At 34.9% G+C, this 22569-nt stretch overlaps 1 protein-coding gene across 2 annotated transcripts in view; it reads right to left on the bottom strand.

Moving 5' to 3' along the window:
- The window catches only part of Sema3a (semaphorin 3A), a 415318-nt gene that overhangs the window by 6647 nt on the left and 386102 nt on the right, over positions 1-22569 (bottom strand). For both annotated transcript variants that reach the window (XM_090332888.1, XM_090332889.1), the window contains 2 exons: positions 22016-22173; positions 19157-19224 (listed from right to left, as the gene is read on the bottom strand). In XM_090332888.1, coding sequence (XP_090189014.1) covers positions 19157-19224; positions 22016-22173 — 226 coding nt within the window. The remainder of the gene's footprint in view (positions 1-19156; positions 19225-22015; positions 22174-22569) is intronic.

Here is a 22569-nt window from a genome sequence, read left to right as displayed (position 1 = left end):
TTTTTGCTGAAAAGATAAATTCCATGGAAACAGGATAAAAGACAATGTAAAAATTGCAATGTAACACTATGTCAAGTCACATTTTTAAAATATTGGACACATATATCACCCACAACGAAGACCCCTCTGAAAATCTTAATGTATCTTAACTTGAATAAACACACTGAATGGTTTTGTTCTCATTTGTGAGACATTGTTTCCAGGTGAATTGAGTTACTGTGTCCAACAATGTCTGCAATGTCTTCTCTGGTTCAGGAACTATCATGAATAATTAGAATAATTATGCATAATTATTAGAATAACAATTAAAATGTCTTATCCTCAGTTTATACTGAAAACATATTTTCCTTAAACCCTTACATAGCATACACTTGTAGGAAATGTTGGAGGGAGTAACAATGTTCAAGAAGAAATATACTCATTACCTACATATGTACTTGTAATTGTTCTGTACATCTCCCTGACAATAAAAAACTAAAAATCTGGGCCGGGAGTTTGGCCTAGTGGTTAAAGTGCTTGCCTAGCATGCATGAAGACCCGGGTTCAATTCCTCGCTACCACATACATAGAAAAAAAAAAGCCGGAAGTGGTGCTGAGGCTCAAGTGGTAGAGCTCTAGCCTTGAGAAGGTCCAAGGACAGGGCTCAGGCCCTGAGCTCAAGCCAAGGACTGGCAAAAAAAAAAAAAAATAATAATAACCTAAAAATAAAATCAAATAAAAAGAAATCATTTTCTTCTTAGCAATACATATTTCATTTAATCTCTCTGATAAAAATGTATTTGACACTATGTTAATAGAGGTAGCTCTAGTAGATTCAGAAATATGCAAATCTCTTCTCTTTGAAGAGACATGTCTCTAAGCTTGTTTTGCTCATCTTGAAATTTATGGCAATAACTGACTTGTCTCTCATATGAACTGTTTAAATTACTATCAAATAGATTAGCTCTCTCAAAGAGAAATCGGTTTAAATCCTTCAATACATTAGTTGACACATGGCTAAAAAGAACATGTACCTCAAGTAATGAGAAAGAGGAGGCCACCAGTAAAAAATGAGTGCATTGTTTTCAAAATCACAGTTTGAGTGTCTTTCCAATTATGTTAAGGAAAAATTTGTTCTGTTTTCAATTTTCTCCTCAAAACTTTCATCTGTGACAGCCACCCTTTCCCAAAGTAATGAAAGAATAACTATTTTCCTACAAAATGTTTTGTTACATTAAAAGAAAATACTTCATCTTTTACTTCCTTACAATGGATTCTATTCTAAGTGATTTCACTAAGAGCCTATTTAAAGTTATTTTTATTGTAGTAGAATAATATTTCATGACTTTTTTTTCAAGAATATGATGCCACTAACACTCTTTCTCACATGAATTAGGTAACAAAGACTGGTTCATTTAGTTCATTGGCTTAGTGTCAACTAATTTACTTCAATAATTAAGTCTCATTCTTTCTCCTTTCTATAAGCAAAAAGAAAAATATCTTCTAGCTAGTAGCAAGTGAAGCTGCATGCCTGTCATAACAACTGTTCATCATAGTAAGCCCACAGAGATAGTATTTTTATTTTTATTATTTTTGGTTAAGAGATTCCCCTCTCTTATGTTTTGCTAGGATTTGCTGACATCAGCCATAATATAAAAGGTAAGTTTCCATTGGGTTCAGCTATTTGTTTTAATAGCTGTATAGTAAAACATTGGTATGTTCATTCTATTTCAACATAGAACCAGAACATTCATTTCAGAGTGCCACAAACAAGTAACCTCACATTTAGATGTTCAGATATCATATTGCATAAATTGTAAACTATAAATCTCCTTTCATCTCATGCTTTCTAAACAAATATTTTCAAAATAAAGAAAGAAGGTTCTCTCTCCTCTTACTCTCTCTCTCCTTTACTTCTATCCACTTCCTTCCTACACTCCTCTTTCTTTAATAAAGTGGAAATTATTTTGTCATGTTTCCCCACATGCGTAGTCTATGCTTTTTTTTTGTCAAGTATACTTTGATCTAATTATTTGTTAAAGCAAACTTTAAACATGTAAACAACAGCATCTTGTAGTCTAAGGACTTTTCTTAGTGTTGACTTCACAGTTATGCTATCCAACCCAAAAGTTTAATCAAGGATATAATGTTAATTAAAGATTTCCAGAAGATATGAAATCTTACATTTTTCAGAGTGTGTGTAAACTAAAATTACCCCTGGGTTGAATCAGTTGATGTGAGAGCCGTTGCTAAGGATCAGTGTGTGAATAATTGTTAGTATTATGTTCTTTTTGGAGAGATTCCTCCTAGCCAATAGTGAGAGAGCCCATAAGGAAACTCTATGCCTTAGTCACTGTGTGTATGTCATAGTATTGCTTAGTGTTCAGTCTATTGCATTATAGTGATTTTTTTTGCCAGTCCTGAACTAGGGCTCCAGGCCTGAGCAGTGTCCTTGGGCTTTCTCAAGGCTAGAGCTCTACCGCTGAGCCACAGCACCACTTCTGTCTTTTTTCTACATATGTGGTACTGAGGAATCGAACCTGGGTCTTCGTGTATGCTAGGCAAGCACTCTACCACTAGGCCAAACTTTCAGCCCTGTAGTGATTTTTTGATGTTCACCATTGGAGGATATTTTTTTCTGGCCTAATTTTAGTAAATACCTGAGTTCTCTTTAAAGAGTAGATTAAAAGTTCAGAAATAAAATCTTGGTCCCATTTTTCCTTTTCATTGGTTTATGAAAATCCTCTATTATATTTCATAAGAAACTTTTGTTTCAGATACTTGTAACTTTGTGGTAAACAAAAAACATCCTTCAGAACTGATTTTATCCTTTACAAGTTAATCTGCTTTGTGTATGTGGGTTTGACATTGTCTTCATCTTCTATTTGCTTTTTGAAAAAAAATAGTAGAATTACAAAAAATATCTTCAACATATTACAGATTTGCAATGATAGTCTATGCAAAACATATGTTTTATTGTTTCTTCTTGACATGCTTGGTTGATTTGCCTACCACTTGAGATAAGTCTAAAACCTGACATTTTTTATCTCTGGTTAATTGGAGATGGAGTCTCATGGACTTTTCTGTCCTAGTTGGCCTCTAATCTTGACCCATTGGATCTCAGCTTTCTGATTACTAGGATTGCACACATGAGCAAGGACTATCTGGCTAGCACTCTATAACTGTGTCATTCTGTCTATCTATCTATCTATCTATCTATCTATCTATCTATCTATCTATCTATCTTTTATTGATTTATCTATTACGTATTAGCACAAAATCTATCCAAAGTAATAATTATATACACACCAGGTGACAGTCATGACATCGCTTTGTTGAAAGCTTAAATTACTAATCCACAATTTAAAATCATTAGTGAGCTTCCTTGATAAAATAAATTCTGACCTCTTCTCCACAGTCATCATATGAAACACTGCTATCTCAATATTTTGTAAAACACAATTTTTGCATATTTCCTTAAAGCACTGGAATTTTGCTTGTAACAATTGTCATTATACTTGGGTCCCCCATAGTAATTGATCCAGTAATTCTGGCAGAAAGACAGCTATGAATTCATAGCACATAACTGTTTGAGATTTAAAAAATGAAATCTTAGGTAACTGCCGTTCATCCACAAAACAGAGATATAGATGTCATGATTATGCATACGATTTACTTTAAAGCCTAGTCAGTCCTAAAAGGCATAAGAATAATAACTTTGTGATAAAATATTTCATCAAACTACTGATGGATGGAGACATTTCAGGATGTATTTAATTTAATAATGCTATGAAGTTGATTTTTGAGATAAGGAAAAACCAGAAAATTAAAAAAAATCTAAATATGACATAATGAAAACAGAAAGACTTGAATAGGAACATACATATTTCCTCACACCTCCAGAGAATTAAATTACAAAAGGTAGTTTGTAAGTATCCAGGAAAAAAGCATTCACACTCAAAAAACAATTCTAAAAGGTATTTCACATTTTAATAGTAACTGTGTTGTATCTAATCTTTCATCATGGAACTTACCAGTAAGCCAAAAAGGGTGAAGCTATGAAATTTACACAATAAATTCTCCTGAGTTTGAATAGTTAACAAATAATGGAAAGTAACTAAATATTAAAATTATTTTAAAAGCACCACAGTAGGTCAATGTTACAATATGTTGCAGCTGTTGATGACAAGAAATAATGTTTTTAAGAAAGCAATCTTCAATTAATTATTTCCTCCTTTAGTCAGATAATTTATGGAAATGAAATGAGGTTAATAAAGCACAAGGAATGGGAGGAAAGTAAGAAGTTAAATAAATTGCTTCCTTTTGTAACAACAAAAAGTCATGATATCCATCATTTGGCCAAAAATATCATGTTGCTAAAGACCTTATTTAGCATGTGATTCCCTGCCCATTAAAGCTAAAACAGAGGCATCATGTTTCAGCTTTCTATTCATTTCATTCTCAATTTTAACCCCATAAATGTCTCCCAAGATAGAAATTTGAATAATGTCACAATCTTAGGAAACTCAATTTTAGATAGAAGACAGAGATAGATGAGGTAGTAGTCCCTATGTCATTTACTTTCTGACTTCAAATATTAGATTTTAAAGTCTTCACTTTTATTAAAAGGTAAATTTTATAAATAATAAATATAAAAGTCAAATGTAATTAGGAGAGATATAATTGGGTATAATTATTTTAAAATAAATAATAAGTCATGTAGAAAAAGCAGCAGACTACATAAAAAATCAAGTTCCAGGTTGATTTTTTAAATGAAATCGTATGTTCAATATTTTTTCCATAATGTTCAATGTGACTATTGAAGTAAGGAGGAAAAGTAATGCTGCCTATGAAGTCCTGGTAAAATTAAAAAAACTGTAGCAATGTGTTACTTAAATAAAATTATTATCATTTAAATTTTCCTTACTAGATTTTAGATGTCTTTTCCCATAAATACAAGAATTTTATCAATAGAAAAGACTACTTCCTAACTTCAGTGGATGAAAACATATATTTAAGTAGTAATAGCTTAGGAGACATTTTGCTGATGTAACAGTATTTCCTAAGATAAAATAAAATATATTTTAAATTTTAAATGAAATGTCTCCCATCCATAACACTCATATATCTTTTCACATTTTTTTAAAAATAGCGAACAACCAAGTTAGTGTTCTCATGTAATGGGTATTATTATTTTTAGAAATTTATTATTAAAGTGTTAAGTAGTTTAAAATTCTTTAGAAATGCTAAAATACTTCACAGTTTATAACAAAGATCTTGTGTGTGTGTGTGTGTGTGTGTGTGTGTGTGTGTGTGTGTGTTTCAGGATAAGGAATGATAAAGATTAGTGTATTATTAGTTTTCCAGTGCTTATTATGATAAAATTATATCAAGTAGTTTCTTGCGATTGTGAATTGGTTTTAAAACAAATGTGTCTATGACATAATTTCCTACTAGAAATGTGATATATATATAAATATATACATATATGTACAGTGAGACTGTAACTTCTAAATTCAAAAGACTCAATAAAACATTATAAAAATTTAAACAATTTATCAATTTGTTAAATTCAATGTACATTGGTATGTTTCCTAAACTTAAGATACACTTTGGTACTCAAAATTAGTTATCTATCAGAGTACATCATTTAGAATTTTGGAATCTTTCTTGGATCTATGGATTCTTAACAATTTGTTCTTAAATCTGGTTGCCTGCATATAGGTAAGGAGATGTTTAAACAAATAGGCTAGGGAACATTAATTTTATTATTCGGAATTATTTTTATTAGAAGGATTCTCTAGTATCTTATTTTTAAATCATGAGGACAAAATCAGTGTTGCAAAATGAACTCTGAAACCAGGCACCAGTGGCTCATTCCTCTCATCTTAGCTACTTGTTAAGCTGAGATCTGAGCATCATGGCTTAAACTTTTATCTCCATTTCAGCACAAAGCCAGAAATAGAGATGTGACTCCTGTGGCAGAGTGCTGGCTTTGAACAAAAAAGTTCAGAACAGTGCTTAAGCCCAGATTCAGGACCCAGAACAGGAAAGCAAAAGAAAATAAAATAACAGACTTTGAAACCATTTGAATAATTGTAATGGTATCTTTTGATGTCATAGAATGTAATGGTTCTTAGGTTAGGACAAACTGAAATTTGTTTACTTACAAAAACATACAATAATATAAGTATGTATGTATGTATGTATTATGTATTTGTATGCATGTATATATGTCTGTATGTATGGTTCATTCGTATGGAATATCAGGAATATTTTGCTTTCATAATTTTATAGCAAATGAGGTATATGTGTAATGATCACAGAAACACACATTTTCTGAAGTAGAAACCTCCCATAAACAAAACTGAAGACTACATTGTGTATTTTAATGATATGAAATCCTTATAGCTCTTGGAATTAAAGAAAAAAACATTGCAAGCTTAAAAATATCTCTTTTTAAACAGTTAAATTTTAAGTGTGCAATCAGGTGATCTCTGGTGAGATATTTAACACCATAAGGAATAAGGTTAGCAAAAACTTGCCTTTTTTTCATTTTAGATATACATGTGCTTATACATATCTAATGTGTGGATGGATTGTTTGCCTTTGGTATTTTCAGAAGACAATGATTGCCAATCCCCAGTTATGAGTATCAAAAGTGTTTATGACAATCAAAACAGACAATACTGCTAATAACTTGATTCCAGGATGCATAGCCATTTACACTTTAGTATCTCTGGTATCAGAAGGTATCACAATTTCTCTTGATGTGTGTTGAGGTGCTTTCTTCCAGAAATAATTATTACTTTTGCCACAGAAGTGGAGCTACTATTCTGATGTCCATTTATACTAAATCTGCTGTCTAAAGTTTTGTGCCCACTCTGGTAGTGGGAATTGAAAAACTAAACTTTCTTAAGTACCACTTTATGATTCAGGAAGTGGATTTTTCCTATTTCCTTTCTTCCATGATTTTTATTAAAACAGACAACTTTCCTTACAATCTTCATTTGTATGAGAGTTTATCATTTAGCTACTACTGAATCATTTTCATTCTCAGGCCCATGCTGGATCTTTTATTAGACTACTCATCCTGGGGAGTTTTTCTTGCTTAGCAGCACATAAAATAATGGAGCATTTCATATTCTATAACTCTCTGACTTGATGAAATTTGGTAATTTATTGAAGTTAGGGATTTTTATTAAGGATGACATCAGCTCATTCATCACATCTTAAAGTTCCTCCTTGGGTTAAATGATCAGATTTGAAGTTGGAAGAGGGTAAAGCACAGGACATTATAAAACTGCTACAAAATACTAAATTTATAGCTTTGTGGACCATAAAGATGGCACTGCCAAAGATACTTTATGAAATTTTGGGAGGATTTTGATGCCAACCATGACATAAATGGAGATGGACTTGCTGTGGAGACAATTTAGAAGATTGACTTCTATGAATATTTTACTGTAAGATGCTAAAAGAGAAAATCCAGCATGCAGATCAGCCAAGAAAACAATTAGGAAGTGAAATTCAATGAGGGCTTTAAAGTAAAAAATAGAACATGAAGTATTTTAAAGATTCAGAAAGCTAAGATGATGTTATGATTTTTTATATGTTGATACTTATGATGTAGCTTTTCCTTTCTGGACACATAAATCATAGTGTGGCACATTTTGGTTTCAAGAGAAGGGGGAATGAGAGATAGTTAAGAGAGAAATTGAGTAGGCCAGTCATTTTCTTGAATGCAAATTTGGCCAAGTTCCAATTTTGTCAGAAGCAATTATTTTAGGGAGGGGAACAGATTGGAAACAACCTGAGATTTCCTTTTAGCATCCTGTATGAGGTGTGATTAGGAAGAGAAAATCTGCCAGCACACTTGTACTTTTAGGGTTTGAGACTAAGAAATTTCTGTGACTGACATCCAGGGAAGGAAAAGAGCATTCACAAATGAAGGAGGATTGGATGCTTCTCTGTTACACCAGCACTGATTCACTGCCATTGCTGCTCTGTATGAGAAAGCAATGAAGTGTAGCAAGAGTGTGCTGAAGATTGCATTTAAAGGGGAATTTTTTTCCATCTTAATTCTGAGTTGTTTTCTATATAGCCACTCTACTGAAACTTCAGAATATGTAAAATATAGAGTGTTACACAATATGTTTACCATTACAGCTGGAAATGATCACACTGAGGTGCATAATTTGGCTTCATGTTGCTTAGGAGCTTTCCATGAAAACTCTCATCCTTTTATTTGTTTCCATATGAACACATATATTTTATTAAATGTGAGAGGTGACATTAGCAAGACAACATACATGATTTAGCAGGGTCGGGTTCTGGTGTTTTGCCCATTTTACTTTCAAATATTGACATCAACTCTTTCAAGATTCGAGTGGTATGACTAGCCTGGCCAAGTGGGGATGCCTGGCTGACTTTTTAAACATTGAAATGTATAATCTGTGGGGCGTGTGTTTTATGTTTGGCCAATTAGCAACACAAGTAGACAAGGAAAAAACAGGCCTACACGAAAAAAAAAATGTTTTATTATTGTGGAACTTCTTGACTTTTTTTGCCCTTCTCAATTATCACAAGGATCCAAGTAGAATCATTTCCTTACTAAAAAGAAAAGGAAAATATCCTATACTCAATTATTATCTATTACTAGTTTTTAAAAGGCAGGAAAAATATCACTGTCTATAGCTAAGCAGTTCTATCAATTTTTTTCTCTTCCATTTTATTCATACCACATCATCTACATCTGAAATACGATTCAGAGCCCATTCATTCATTATTCAAAATATGCATTTAGTTAGAGTCTCACTTTTAAAAGAATTATTAAATTACTAAAACCATTGGTTGGGGTAGGGAAATGGGGACCAAAACATGAAAAGGGATATCAATGTGGGAGAAATAATGCACCTACTTCCTGACAAATGTAACTGTAACCCCTCTATATATTATCCTGACAACAAAAAAATAAAACCATTACTATCTTTGATACAAATGTTACTATGAAATAGTAGCTGAATGTATAGAATGGATTGTAAGCCCAATGAAAGTTATTAGTTGAATGATATATATACACAATCTCTACTAATTTTCAAAAATTTAGTATTGTATATATGTCGATATATAAGCAATGTTTGTTTTGTTTGATGATGATGATGATGATGATGGTGATGATGATGATAATGTGTGTGTGCGTGTGTGTGTGTGTGTGTGTGTGTGTGTACGTGTGTATGTTTTCCAGTCCTATGGCTTGAATTCAGGGCTTGGGAACTGTCCATAAGCTTTTTACTCAAGAATAGCATTCTATAACTTGAGCCATATCTCTACATTGTCATTTGGTGGTTAAAGAGGTAAGAATTTACTTTTCTCTTTTTTACATATAATTTTTATTGTAATTAATAGAAGGGTTACAGTTATATTCCCCAGACAGAAGGTGCATTACTTCACAAACATTGATACCCTTTCTCATGTTTTGGTCCCCATTTCCCTTCCCCCGCTCCCATCCCTCAAAATTGACTTTTTTTGATTGGGCTAGCTTCAAGCCACCTCCTGAGTAGGTAGGATTACGTGGAATACCAACACAGATTCAGAGGATGCTAAATAACTGTTTTACCATTAGGAATCAAAAATGGAATGGTACTATTTATGATAGTCTCTCATTGATTTTGTTTTTGATGCCAATTACTAAAGCTAGAACTTGGGGCCTAGATGCTGTCCCATAGGTTTTACACACAGCTCTACTCCCAGCATTTTGATGATTAATTGAAGATAAAAAGTCTCTTGGGTTTATCTCTCCTAACTGGCTTTCAACCAGGATCCTCATTTTTTTTCCTAACACCAACATTCTATGCAGTTGGTAGATCAAAGTTAATCAACAGGATGGTTAGGCTGCATTTATGATTTATTCAAAGGGCATCAAAATGATCAGTAGAGAAATTATGGGAGCTGTCATCGGGCCATGGCCCCGACCTGCCAGCTTCACGCAACCAGAAAATTCAGAAATTTGTGAGTAACTCCATGGAGACATTTCCACTTCTGCTGGCGGAACACCATTGGGAAGGAATCCCCTCCCCCACCAGCCCACAGCAGCAGCATCTTGACTGCTGGCAAAGACCCTGCCAAACCAACTGGAACCTGAGAAGTGGTACTGGCAGCGCCATCATTCAAAAGCCAAAGGTTTTCCCAGAGGCAGCTTAGCTGGACACCCGCCTCCTGTGCTAGTGGAAGCTCCTCCTCCTGGGAGGGGTCATGCTTCTAATAAACAAAGCAGCTTGCAGCTTCCCCAGATTTTTTTTCCTGCCCAATCAAGCAAACTGATCAGAAAAACCGCAAATCAAAATCGCAGGAGAAAAAGACTTTTTGAAGTGTCTGGATCCCGAATTTAGTGGAGACAGAGTTTCATACCCCGTCCCCCCAAAAGAAAAGAACAAACTGAAGAATACCCCCCTTTTTTCTACCTTTTTTCATTTGCATTCTTATGTGTTCTTATTAGGAAGCCTATCCAGATACAAGAAGCTTTTAGAACCCCAAACACATCTGACTGGAAAAGGACATCCCACTGCCACATTATACTCCATACAAGATCAATAGAGACCAAAGGAAAGATTCTAAAAGCAGCCAGGGAAAAGAGAACACCTACAAAGGAAAACCAATCAGAATAACCACAGATTTCTCAGTAGAGACCATGCAGGCAAGAAGAGATTAGAGGATATATAACATGCCCTTAAGACAAATAACTACCAACCAAGAATACAGTACCTAGCGAAGCTCTCATTCATAAGTGAGGGAACAATAAAAACCTTCCATTTCAAGAAAAAGTTGCAACCAAAACAAGAATTAGAGAAATTTCTCAAAGATGTTCTACACATTAAAAACCAACACAAATGTGATACTGACAAAGAAATGGCACATAAAAATCATACCACCTAAGTATCGCAAGAACTGTCAAACCACAAGCCCTAATAAAAGCTTTTAAAAATGACAGGAACTAGTAAATATTTTTCAATCCAAGCCGTCAATATGAATGGTCTTAACTCTCCAAGTAAATGGCAAAAACTTTATCAAGCTAACAGCCCCAATAAACAGGCTAGAGTTGCCATCCTCATATCAGATCAAATAGACTTCAAACTAAAATTAGTGAGAAAAGACAAAGAAGGTTACTACATACTAATAAAGGGATCTCTCCTCCAGGGTGATATAACCATCATAAATGTTTACACACCTAATATTGGACCACAGAACTTTAGCAAGTAAAATTTACTTTCACTGAAACCATACATAGATCGAAACAAAGTAATTGCTGGTGACTTTAACACACCACTCTCACCTATGGACAAATCAACCAGGCAAAAACTCAACAGAGAAACTTCAGAATTGAATGGCTGTATAGATCAACTAGATCTAACAGACATCTGCAGATTATTTCACCCAGCAACAACACAATATACATTTTTTTCAGCAGCACATGGAACATTTTCTAAAATAGACCACATTTAATGGCATAAAACAAACCTGTGCAGATTCAGCAACACTGAAATTATTCCCTGCATTCTTTCAGACCACAAGGGCACCAAATTTGAACTGAACACCAATCTCCACCAACAAAAACCCTGTAACTTATGAAGATTGGACAACACATTGTTGAATCACAAATGGGTCATCAAGGAGATCAGAACAGAAATCCAACATTTTATGAAATTTAACAAAAAGGAGCACACAGAATACCAGCTCCTTTGGGAAACAGCCAAGGCAGTACTCAGAGGAAATTTTATAGCTCTGAGTGCAAACATTAACAAATTGGAAAAAGCACAAACCAGCAACTTAATGTCGCACCTTAAGCTCTTGGAAAAAGAGCAACAAACCAACCCTAATCCCAGTAGAAAGAAGCAAATTATTAAAAATCAAAGCAAAATTAAATGAATTGGAGTCCAAAAAAATTATAGAAAGGATTAACAAATGAGGAGTTGAAAAATTAACAAAACTGACAGACCCTTAGCAAATCTTACTAAAAAAAGAAGGGAGCACACCCAAATAAGCAAAATCACAGATGAGAATGATAATAACACAACAGAAATTACCAAGATCCAGAGCGTCATGAGGGAATACTTTTCAAACCATTTTGCCAACAAATTTGAGAATCTAGGAGAACTGGATGAATCTCTAGCCAATATTAACATAGCTACACTGAACCAAGAAGACGTAATCCAACTAAACAGACCCATTTCAAACACTGAAATAGAAATGGAAATAAGAGGCATCCCATCCAAGAAAAGCACAGGGCCAGATGGATTCATAGCTGAATTCTATAAAGTCTTCAAAGCAGAGCTCACACCAATACTCCTCAAGCTCTTCAACAAAAGGGAAAACAAAGGCTCTTTGCCAAACTCATTCTATGAACCCGCTATAACCCTCATTCCAAAACCAAACAGAGATTCATCAAAGAAAGAGAACTATAGACCCATTTCTTTCATGAATATTGATGCAAAACTTCTCAAGAAAATACTGGCCAGCCATCTTCAGCAACTCATCAAAAAAATTATACACTATGATCAAACAGGATTCATCACAGGGATGCAAACCTGGTTCAACATATGCAAGTCAATTAATATAATTCAACACGTCACCAGGAGCAAAGACAAGAATCACATGACTGTCTCAATGCAGAAAAGGCATTTCACAAGACCCAAAACCCCTTTATGCTAAAAGCTCTGGAGAAACTTGGAATCCATGGAACATTCTTCAGTATAATAAAGGCTGTGTATGACAAACTCATAGCTGGTATTATACTTAATGGTGAAAGATAAAGCCATTTCCTCTAAAATCAGAAACGAGACAAGGATGCCCACTCTCTCCACTCCTCTTTAACAAAGTATTAGAATTCCGAGCCAGAGCAATAAGTCAAGAAATAAGCATAAACGGGATCCAAATAGGGAAAGAGTAAGTGAAACTTTCCCTCTTTGTAGATGATATGATTCTGTATTTAAAGAGCTCTATAGATTCCACTCCCAAGCTGCTTGAGCTGATTCAAAACTTTTGCAAGGTAGCAGGGTATAAAATTAACCCTCAAAAATCAACTGCCTTGGGCCAGGTGTTTGGCCTAGTGGTAGAGTGCTTAGCTAGCCTGAACAAAGACCTGGGTTTGATTCCTCGGTATCCCATATACATAGCAAAAAGCTGGAAGTGGTGCTGAGGCTCAAGTAGTAGAGTGCTAGCCTTGAGGAAGTCCAAGGACAGTGCTCAAGCTCAAGACCAGGACTGGGAAAAAAAATCATCTGCCTTCCTACATGCCAACAATCAGAGGAATGAGGCAACAATCAGGAAAGCAATTCCTTTTGCAATAGCCTCAAAGAAAATAAACTGCCTAGGAATTAACTTAACTAAGAATGTAAAGGACCTTTTGATGAGAATTTTAAAACCCTATGAAAGGAAATTAAAGAAGAACTGAGGAAATAGAAAAACCTCCCATGCTCCTGGATTGGAAGAATCAACATCGTGAAATTGGCAATCTTGCCAAGGGCTATCTACAAATTCAACACAATACCCATCAATATTACCATGTCATTCTTTAAAGAAATAGAACAGGCAATCCAAAATTTCATATGTAATAATAAAAGATCCTGATAGCAAAAACACTTCTTAGCAGAAAGAACAGCAAAGGAGGAATTTCAATACCAAACTTTAGACTCTATTACAGACCTATAGTGTCCAAAACAGCTTGGTACTGGCACAAGAATAGGCTTGAAGGCCAATGGAATAGAACTGAGGACCCAGATATTAACCCACAGACCTATGGCCACCTAATCTTTGAAAAGGAACCAAAAATATAGAATGGAAGAAAGACAGCCTCTTCAACTAGTGGTACTGGCAGAACTGGTTAAGCACCTGCAGAAAAATAAAGTTGAATCCTTCTTTGTCACCCTGCACCAGGATTAACTCCAAATGGATCAAAGACTTGGAGGTAAAAGCAGATACACTGAAAACTTTACAAGAAGGAATAGGAGATACACTAGGCCTCCTTGGCACAGGTCAAAACTTTCTTAATAAGGACCCAGAAAGACAACAAATCAAAGAAAGTCTGGATAAGTGGGACTGCATTAAACTGCAGAGATTCTGTATGGCAAAGGACATAGTGAGCAAATTAATTAGAAAGACTACAGAGTGGGAGAAGATCTTCACTAACCATACAGCAGACAAAGACCTCATACCTAAAATATATCAACAGCTCAAAAAATTGAATCACTACAAATCTAATCTCCAAAGAAAAAAACATCCCATTAAAAGATGGGCCAAAGACTTAGAGTTTTCTCTGAAGAAGAAATAAGAATGGCCTATAAAAGAAATGCAAATAAAAACAACTCTAAAATTCCACCTCACTCCAGTTAGAATGGCCATGATCAAGAAATCTAATAACAACATACGCTGGAGAGGATGTGGCCAGGAGGGATCACTAGTACACTGTTGGTGGGAGTGCAAACTCATTCAACCTCTGTGGAAAGCAGTAGGGCAGTTCCTCAAAAGACTAAACATAGAGCTCTCCTGTGACCCAGAAATTCCCCTACTTGTCATTTACCCATTTGTCCAGAAACAAGGACTTACTATATCTAGCACAACGATGTTCATTGCAGCTCTATTTACCACAACAAAGATATGGAACCAATCCAGATGTCCCTCAGTTGATGAGTGGATCAACAAGATGTGGTATTTGTACACAATGGAATTCTATGCTGCTGTAAGAAAGAACAACATCACTCCATTTGTAAGGAAATGGAAAGAATTAGAAAAAGTCATATTAAGTGAAGTAAACCAGACTCAAAGGAACATAGGCTTAATGGTTTCCCTCATTTATCATAATCAGTAGAAACCTTGGGTTCTCCTAGGAGAGATTTAAAAAGAACATAAACCTTGATACATAAGGCCATATTGTATGACATTAAATGAAAGGACCTCCAGGATATAAAAACAAAGGCCATATAATGAGTGATTTTTTCCTTAATGTACTATGCTATCTCTCATCTCTTTTACTGTCCCTTGGTTATCTCATATTGTTATGGTATTTCACCTTGTTATCTGATATTTTGTATATATGCTTATTTGGTTATTTGAAATTGGATAGGGAAGGGGAGAAAACCAATGAGGGGTGGTGGTGGGGAGTGGGAAATGGGGAAGAAGACATGAGAAAGAGTATCAATGTTTGTGAAGTAATGCAGCTTCTATTTGGTGAATATAATGTAATCCTTCTATTAATTACAATAAAAATATATGGGTAAAAAGAAATTATCCATAGTGTTTATTTTCTGCTCTTAGCATTATTAGCTGAATTGGTCATTAGCGACATCATTGAAAGTTGCCCAGCAGAGGGAAGCATAACTTCATTATTATGGTCATTCATGGCTCAAGTAGGGAAGTAAGCTTACACTACAAATGCATTGCATTTTAAATGCAAATTACTTGATCTTTCAGCATTAAATGAGTAACTTTAATACTGTGTAGATAGTGACATCTCTTAGGAAGAAGAAATGGAATTTGGTTCCAACAGTTCAGTTGAAGCTGAGTATTTATTATTTTGTATTTTTAGCAGCCTTGATTTTGTAGCCCATGAAGTCCTCGAACATTGCTTGTACTACAAAAAACAAACAAACAAAAATCCTAGCTTATACTTTTTTTTACTATGAGAAATTTGAGCTTTATAGGATATAAATTCAAAACTCAAAAATCAGTGGCTTCCCTGTATGCCAACAATGAGAAGAGTGAGGTAGAATCAGTAAGGCAACTTGTTTTGAAATAACCCTGAAGAAAATAAAATACTTAGGAATTAACTAAGGATGTAAAGTACTTTTTTGATGACAACTTGAAAAACCTGGAAAAGGAAATTAAACTAGGACTGAGCAAGTGGAAAAACCTCCCAGGCTCCTGGATTGGAAGAACTGACATTGTGAAAATGGTAATCCTGCCAAGGGCCATCTACAAATTCAGTGCAATACCCATCAATATCTTAATGTCATTCTTTAAGGAAATAATGGAAAGAATCCAAAAATTCATATGGAATGATACAAATATCCATATAGCAAAAACAATCCTTAGCAGAAAGAATAGCACGGAAGAAGGAATATCAATACCAAACTTCAGACACTATCACAGACATAGTAATCACAACAGCTTGGTAGTGGCACTAGAACAGCCCTGAGGATCAGTGGAATAGAACTGAAGACCCAGAAATCAACCCACAGATCTATACTCACCCAATCTTGGTAAGGGAGCCAAAAAATAGGATGGAAGAAAAACATCCTCTTCAACAAATGATGCTGGCAGAATTGGTTAACTACCTGTAGAAAACCAAAGTTGGGCCGGGCATGGTGTCTCAAATTGGCAATCCTAGCTACTCAGGAGGCTGAGATCTAAAGATCATGGTCCAAAGCCAGCTTGGGCACCAAAGACCATAATAGTTTTATCTACAATTAACCAAATCGGAAATGGCACTGTGGCTCAAGGGTGGGATAGTACCTTGTGATGAACATCTCAGACACAGCACACAGGCCCAGAACCTAAGCCCCATAACCTACTGTAAAAAGCAAACAAACAAAAACAAAAACAAAACAAAACAAAACAAAAAAACCCTAAAGTTGGAACCTTATATATCACCCTGCACCATAATTAATTCCAAATGGATAAAGGTCCTTGAGGCAAAAGCAGGTACACTCAAAACTTTACAGGAAGGAATAGGAAATAAACTAAGAGTCATTGGCAGAGGTCAAAACTTTCTTAATAAAGATCCAAGAAGCAAGAAATTAAAGAAAGTTGGAAAAACGGGACTGCATTAAACTGCTAATCTTCTGTATGGCAAAGGACATAGCTACCAAACTAACTAGAAAGTCTACAGAGTAGAAGAAGATCTTCACTAACCATACAACAGACAAAGGCCTCATATCTAAAATACACATACAGCTCAAAAAATTGAATCTCAAAAAACAAATCCTCAAAGAAACAACCATCCCATTAAAAGATGGGCTAAAGATTTAAAGAGAGACTTTTCTGAAGAGGAAATAAGAATGGCCTATAGACACATGCAGAAATGCTCCACATCTCTCGCAATAAAAGAAATGCAAATCAAAACAACTTTGGGATTCCACCTCACTCCAGTTAGAAGGGCCATTATCAAGAACTCTGATAACAACAGATGCTGGCCGAGATTCAGCCAGAAGGTAACACTACTACACTGTTGATAGGAGTGTAAATTCATTCATCCACTCTGAAAACAGTGTGGTGATTTCTCAAAAGACTAAACATAGAGCTCCCCTATTGCCCAGCAACCCCACTCCTTGGCATTTACCCAAATGTCTAAAACAAGGCCGCACTAAAGCTACTAGCACAATGATTTTCATTGCAGCACTATTTACCATGTCCAAGATGTAGAACCAACCCAGATGCCCCTCAGTAGATGAAAGGATCAAGAAGATATGGTACATATACAAAATGGAATTCTATGTACTGTTAGAGAGAATGATGTCGACCCATTTGTAAGGAAATGGAAAGACTTGAAAAAAATCGTATTAAGTGAAGTAAGCCAGAACCAAAGGAACATAGCCTTCATGGTTTCCCTCATTTACGATAATTAGTACACATGTAGGACTCAGTCTAACAGAGGATTACAATATCTCAAAACTATGTACATATGGTCATATATGATGAGACTAAACAAAATGTACTCTAGGATATGTAAACAAGGGGTTTTTCTTTGTGATTGTTGTTCTCAATGTACTATGTTGCAGTTATTTGTTTTTACTTTTTTTCCACTTATAGTTAATTTCATGTGGTTACTGCATCTGACTTTGTTACCTGGTGTACTATATATACATTTATTTGTTCATATGAAATAAGAAAGGGAAGGGGAAAAATAAGATGATTGGGAGGGGTGGGGGAAGAAAAGGGTGATAAAACATGAGAAGAGCTATCAATGTAGTAATGCACCCACCACCTGATGATGAATGTGACTCTAACCCCTCTATATATTACCCCAAGAATAAAATTTAAATAAAAAGAAATTTGAGCTTTTAAATTTATGACTAAAGTTATAAATTTATTATACTTGTTATTATAAAGTACATATGAATGTTTTGTTCTATAGTATTTTTGCTTGGATATATTTTTCTTTACATGCATTTCTTTCTTTCTTTCTTTCTTTCTTTCTTTCTTTCTTTCTTTCCTTCCTTCCTTCCTTCCTTCCTTTCTTCCTTCCTTCCTTCCTTCCTTTCTTTCTTTCTTTCTTCCTTTCTTTCTTTCTTTCTTTCTTTCTTTCATTCATCCATTCTTTCTTTCTCCTTTTTTGATGCCAGTCTTGAGGCTTGAACTATGAGCATGGGCACTGTCCCTGAGAACCACTTCTAGCTTTTCGGTTTATGTGGTACAGAGGAATCAAACCCAGTGATTCAGGCATGCTAGGCAAGTGCTCTACCACTAAGCTACATTACCAGCCCTAGATGTATTTCTCTCTCTCTCTCTCTCTCTCTCTCTCTCTCTCTCTCTCTCTCTCTCTCTCTCTCTCTCTCTCTCTCTCTCTCTCTCTCTCTGCCTCTTCCTTCTGCCCTCCCTCTTTCTCTCCCTCCTTCCTTCTCTCTCTCCCTCCTTCCCTCTTTCCCTCTCTCCCTCCTTTTCTCCCTCCCTCTCTCTTCTTCCCTCCTTTCTTTCTTTCTTTTTCTCCTTCCTTCCTTCCTTCCTTCCTCCCTCCCTCCCTCCCTCCCTCCCTCCCTCCCTCCCTCCCTCCCTTCCTTCCTTCCTTCCTTCCTTCCTTCCTTCCTTCCTTCCTTCCTTCCTTCCTTCCTTTTTCCTTTCCTTTTCTTTCTTTTGCTTTTGATGCCAGTACTGGAGGTTGAACTCAGGACTTGGTCCCTGTCCCTGAGTTTTATTTCTCAAATTTAGTAAAATACTATTTTGGCCACAGCTCTGTTTTGCAACTTTTTGGTGTTTTGAATATAAGAGTCTCACAAAATTCCTTGCCTGGAGTGGCTTGTAACTGCAATCCTCAAATCTCAGCCTCCTGAGTAGCTAGGGTGACAGATGTGAGACAGGGGGCTGAACTTCCAGCTATAGTTCTTTAACTATGCAACCCAAGTGTATATATGGTAAATATATATCATGGTTTTAGTCTGGTCTTAGCAGGCTAAAAGTACTGACTTACCATGGTGTTGTAAATCTGAACAGTGCGTGAGTGGGTCTCCATTTCTTATATCTTGTCGTCTTGTACGTCTAAAATAATTATTTAGAAGGTAATATTATATGTCTATTTTACCTCTTTAGGAATTTCTTACAAGAATAAAAAGAAATAAAAAAATCTATATTAAGACTTCAGGAGCTTAGAAGAGGTGTACTTATACCAAACTGAAATACTTTCAGTCTAATTGTAAGAGTAGTCTCCAAGAAATAACAATGAGAAGCATGCCAGCATATTAGCAATGAATTTATAATATTTTAAGTTATCAATAGAAATATATAAGCCATTTTGCTAAAAGAGCACAATTAATAACAATGTAATATGTAGAAACTTTAGGCTTAACTTCTGAGGGAAAAAGCACAAACATTTTGGGTAGCAACAGATTTCTTCAATGAACAGACTTAAACTTTTTCCTGATTCTAATGTATAAACTTAAAGATTAAACTTAACATGAATTTTATATTTTTCTTATGCTGACATATAATTTTTAGGCTTTCATAAGATGTTAAAATATTTAAACTGATCATTCTTTATTCAATTTTGATTTTAAATTTCTCTTTTGGTTATGTCAACATTTAAATTTTATTCATTAATTAACATGTTCTATGATTGTACATCAATTTCTAGTGAAAGAAATAAGAAAAAAATGAAAAGCACTACATGCTGAATTTAAGACCAACACTATTTTTATTCTTTAGCCAGAATTGGTAAGACAGAAGACCTGAGTTATTTTTTGCAGAAAAACTACATTTGCTCATAAAAATAAAAATTTCTTTTCTGTCTTATGCCTCAAAGAGGATGATAGGTTCTATAGAGCTGAGCATTGTAATTGTCAACCATAATCAAGAATTGCCTAGTTCTAGCAACCATTGCTTATGGTTGATTATGAGAAAGAAAGAAAGACTGTTGTCTTTATGGTGCACAAAAAGATTTGTAGTTTGAGGATTATGCTATATATTGGGAATGGCTTTTTATAACACACAAAGAGTAGAAACACTCTGGCAAGGAAATATGCAGATTTCCAGGATGGGACTAGACGGGCATAATCTTTCCTGTAATGATTTTTTAAGTTAAATGTTCATTCCCTGTTTTGGAGCTTTTTTTTTTTTTTTTTTTGCCAGTCCTGGGCCTTGAACTCAGGGCCTAGGCAATGTCTTTGGGATTTCTCAAAGCTAGAGCTCTACCACTTGACCCACAGAACTATTTCTAGCTTTTTTTCTGTGTATGTGGTACTGAGGAATGAAACTGGGGTCTTCATGCATGCTGGGCAAACACTTCTATCACTAGGCTAAACTCCCCACCCATTTTGTAGCTATTTTTAATAGGCATTGTTTTGGTGCAAAATTAGTTATCATCACTAAAAAATATGGAAAGAAATCTCACAAAGGCCATTGAGAATTGAAATATGGAAGTTGTTACTGTTTTTAGAAATTTAGAAGTCTAAACTATTTATAGAGATTTCTATTTGTAGAATTAGTGCAACAATTAAACAGATGTTGCACATTTCAAAATTGAAGCAACAAGAGAACTTATGAAATATGAACCACAAAGCATTTGGAAATTCATTTTTTCACTGCCATTTATGCTTTAGAAAAATGACTGATAAAGAATATAAAAGTTGTAAGGACTCAACATCTTTTCAAAAGACATAAAATTGCATTAAGTGAATTCTGTGAAGCATAAAAATGTGTTAATGAAGATTCTTCCAATCTTGAATCATACATTTTCAAATATGTAATATACAGGTTTTAGATTGCTTATAGAAGTCATTGTGATTTTGCTTTTAACTTCATCCTGGATATTGCTAAGTTAAACAGCACAACAATTTTTTTCCAGGAAATAATTTTCATTTTTTAGTTTAACATAAACCATATTTTTAGTACTATTATGGATCCATAGTGATAAATGTGTATAGCTCTTTAGACATTACCCATGATAAAAAATTAAAACTTCTAAAATAAGGAGGCTTGGTAATGCTACTTTGTATTTTATTTTCCTGTAGGCTGATAAGCATGGTATTATTTTTAGGTCCATATTTAATCATCACTAAGAGTTATTTCATCTGCATTTCTCATTGCTTAGACTCTTAAATTGCTAAATATCAATAAAGATAGCATTATGTGATGGTCACTGGAAAAAAATGACGGAAGGACATTTTTTTTGTCTGTCCTGGTGCTTGAACTCAGGGCCTGAGCACTGTCCTTGATCTCTTGTTCAAGGCTAATATTCTACCACTTTGAGACTCAGTTTTGCTTCCATGTTTTGATAATTAGAGATGAGTCTCATGGACTTGATTTTCTCTATGGCTGTATTGATTTGTATTTCTTAGGAGTCCAAACATAACGAAACACTTGTCTCTTTAAACAAGAAACAAATGCTTTATTAAAATTTAAGTACAGTATACAGTGCTGTGGCATTGAAATTTTGAAGCATTTTTGGGCAAAACCACATTTTGGTTGAACAGTACTAAGCTTAGTCTCAGTTCTGTTCATGATCTGTACTTTGATTTTATTCCCTTCAGGTAAAATTAAGTGGCCAAAGAATCATTTCCAATTTCATCATTATGCTGTCATATATGTCCTTCAATCAATTATGAAAGCCGTGTGTTTCCCTTCATTTAGTACCTAGGTTTCCTACTGCACATACTTTCTCATTGTTGTGTCCTTTTTAAAGGAAGGAAACAAAACAACTTCTACCACCAGCTTCACCATATCTCTCTTTCATCAGAAAAGATGTTGAAGTGCATTTCTGAAGAAGGTTGTTCTAAAATATGGAACTCTATAATCTTACACGCATCAATTTTATTGGATGTTTAATGTCTCCTACCTTTTCGCAGTAGGGAAATAGCGAGAGCACGAAGAGCCATCCCAAGCACAGTAAGGGTCCTGGGCCAGGCAGCATTCCGCACAGGCTTTGCCATAAATGTCACACCGGTGCAGAGGGAGCTGGGCCACACCAGCAGTGGAACCAATATACAATTGTTGCTGTGGAGAGAGTTCACTCTTATGAGAATTGTCTTGAGTTCTACATCTAGTTTTATAGGTTGGGGTTTTTTGGTACAAAGCAGTGGATTTTGATTTTGTTTCCATATTTTCATCCAAGTCTGTAATGTACAGTCATCATCTTCAATCCCCCCATTTCTCTCTTTTCTCCCTATTGTTGGTCCTCTTCTTCCCAAACTATCCTCTTTTTACTTACATATGGTTTCTTAAAATCTAGGTTTTACATATGAGAGAAAACATGACATTTGTCTAAGCTACTTTGCCTTATAAACAACGGGTTATACTTATGAAGCTCAAAAGGCTATTATGTATTATTGCTTATGAAACATCTTCTAAGATAAAATGACAAATTAAATTGGAAGAAGAGCAAACTCTTAA

The sequence above is a fragment of the Megascapheus bottae genome, chromosome 5 (genome assembly GCF_031878675.1).
Source record: "Megascapheus bottae isolate mThoBot1 chromosome 5, mThoBot2.hap1, whole genome shotgun sequence".
NCBI lineage: Eukaryota > Metazoa > Chordata > Mammalia > Rodentia > Geomyidae > Megascapheus > Megascapheus bottae.
The sequence above is the reverse complement of the archived record's forward strand: the minus strand, read 5'-3'. Positions and strand labels throughout refer to the sequence as shown.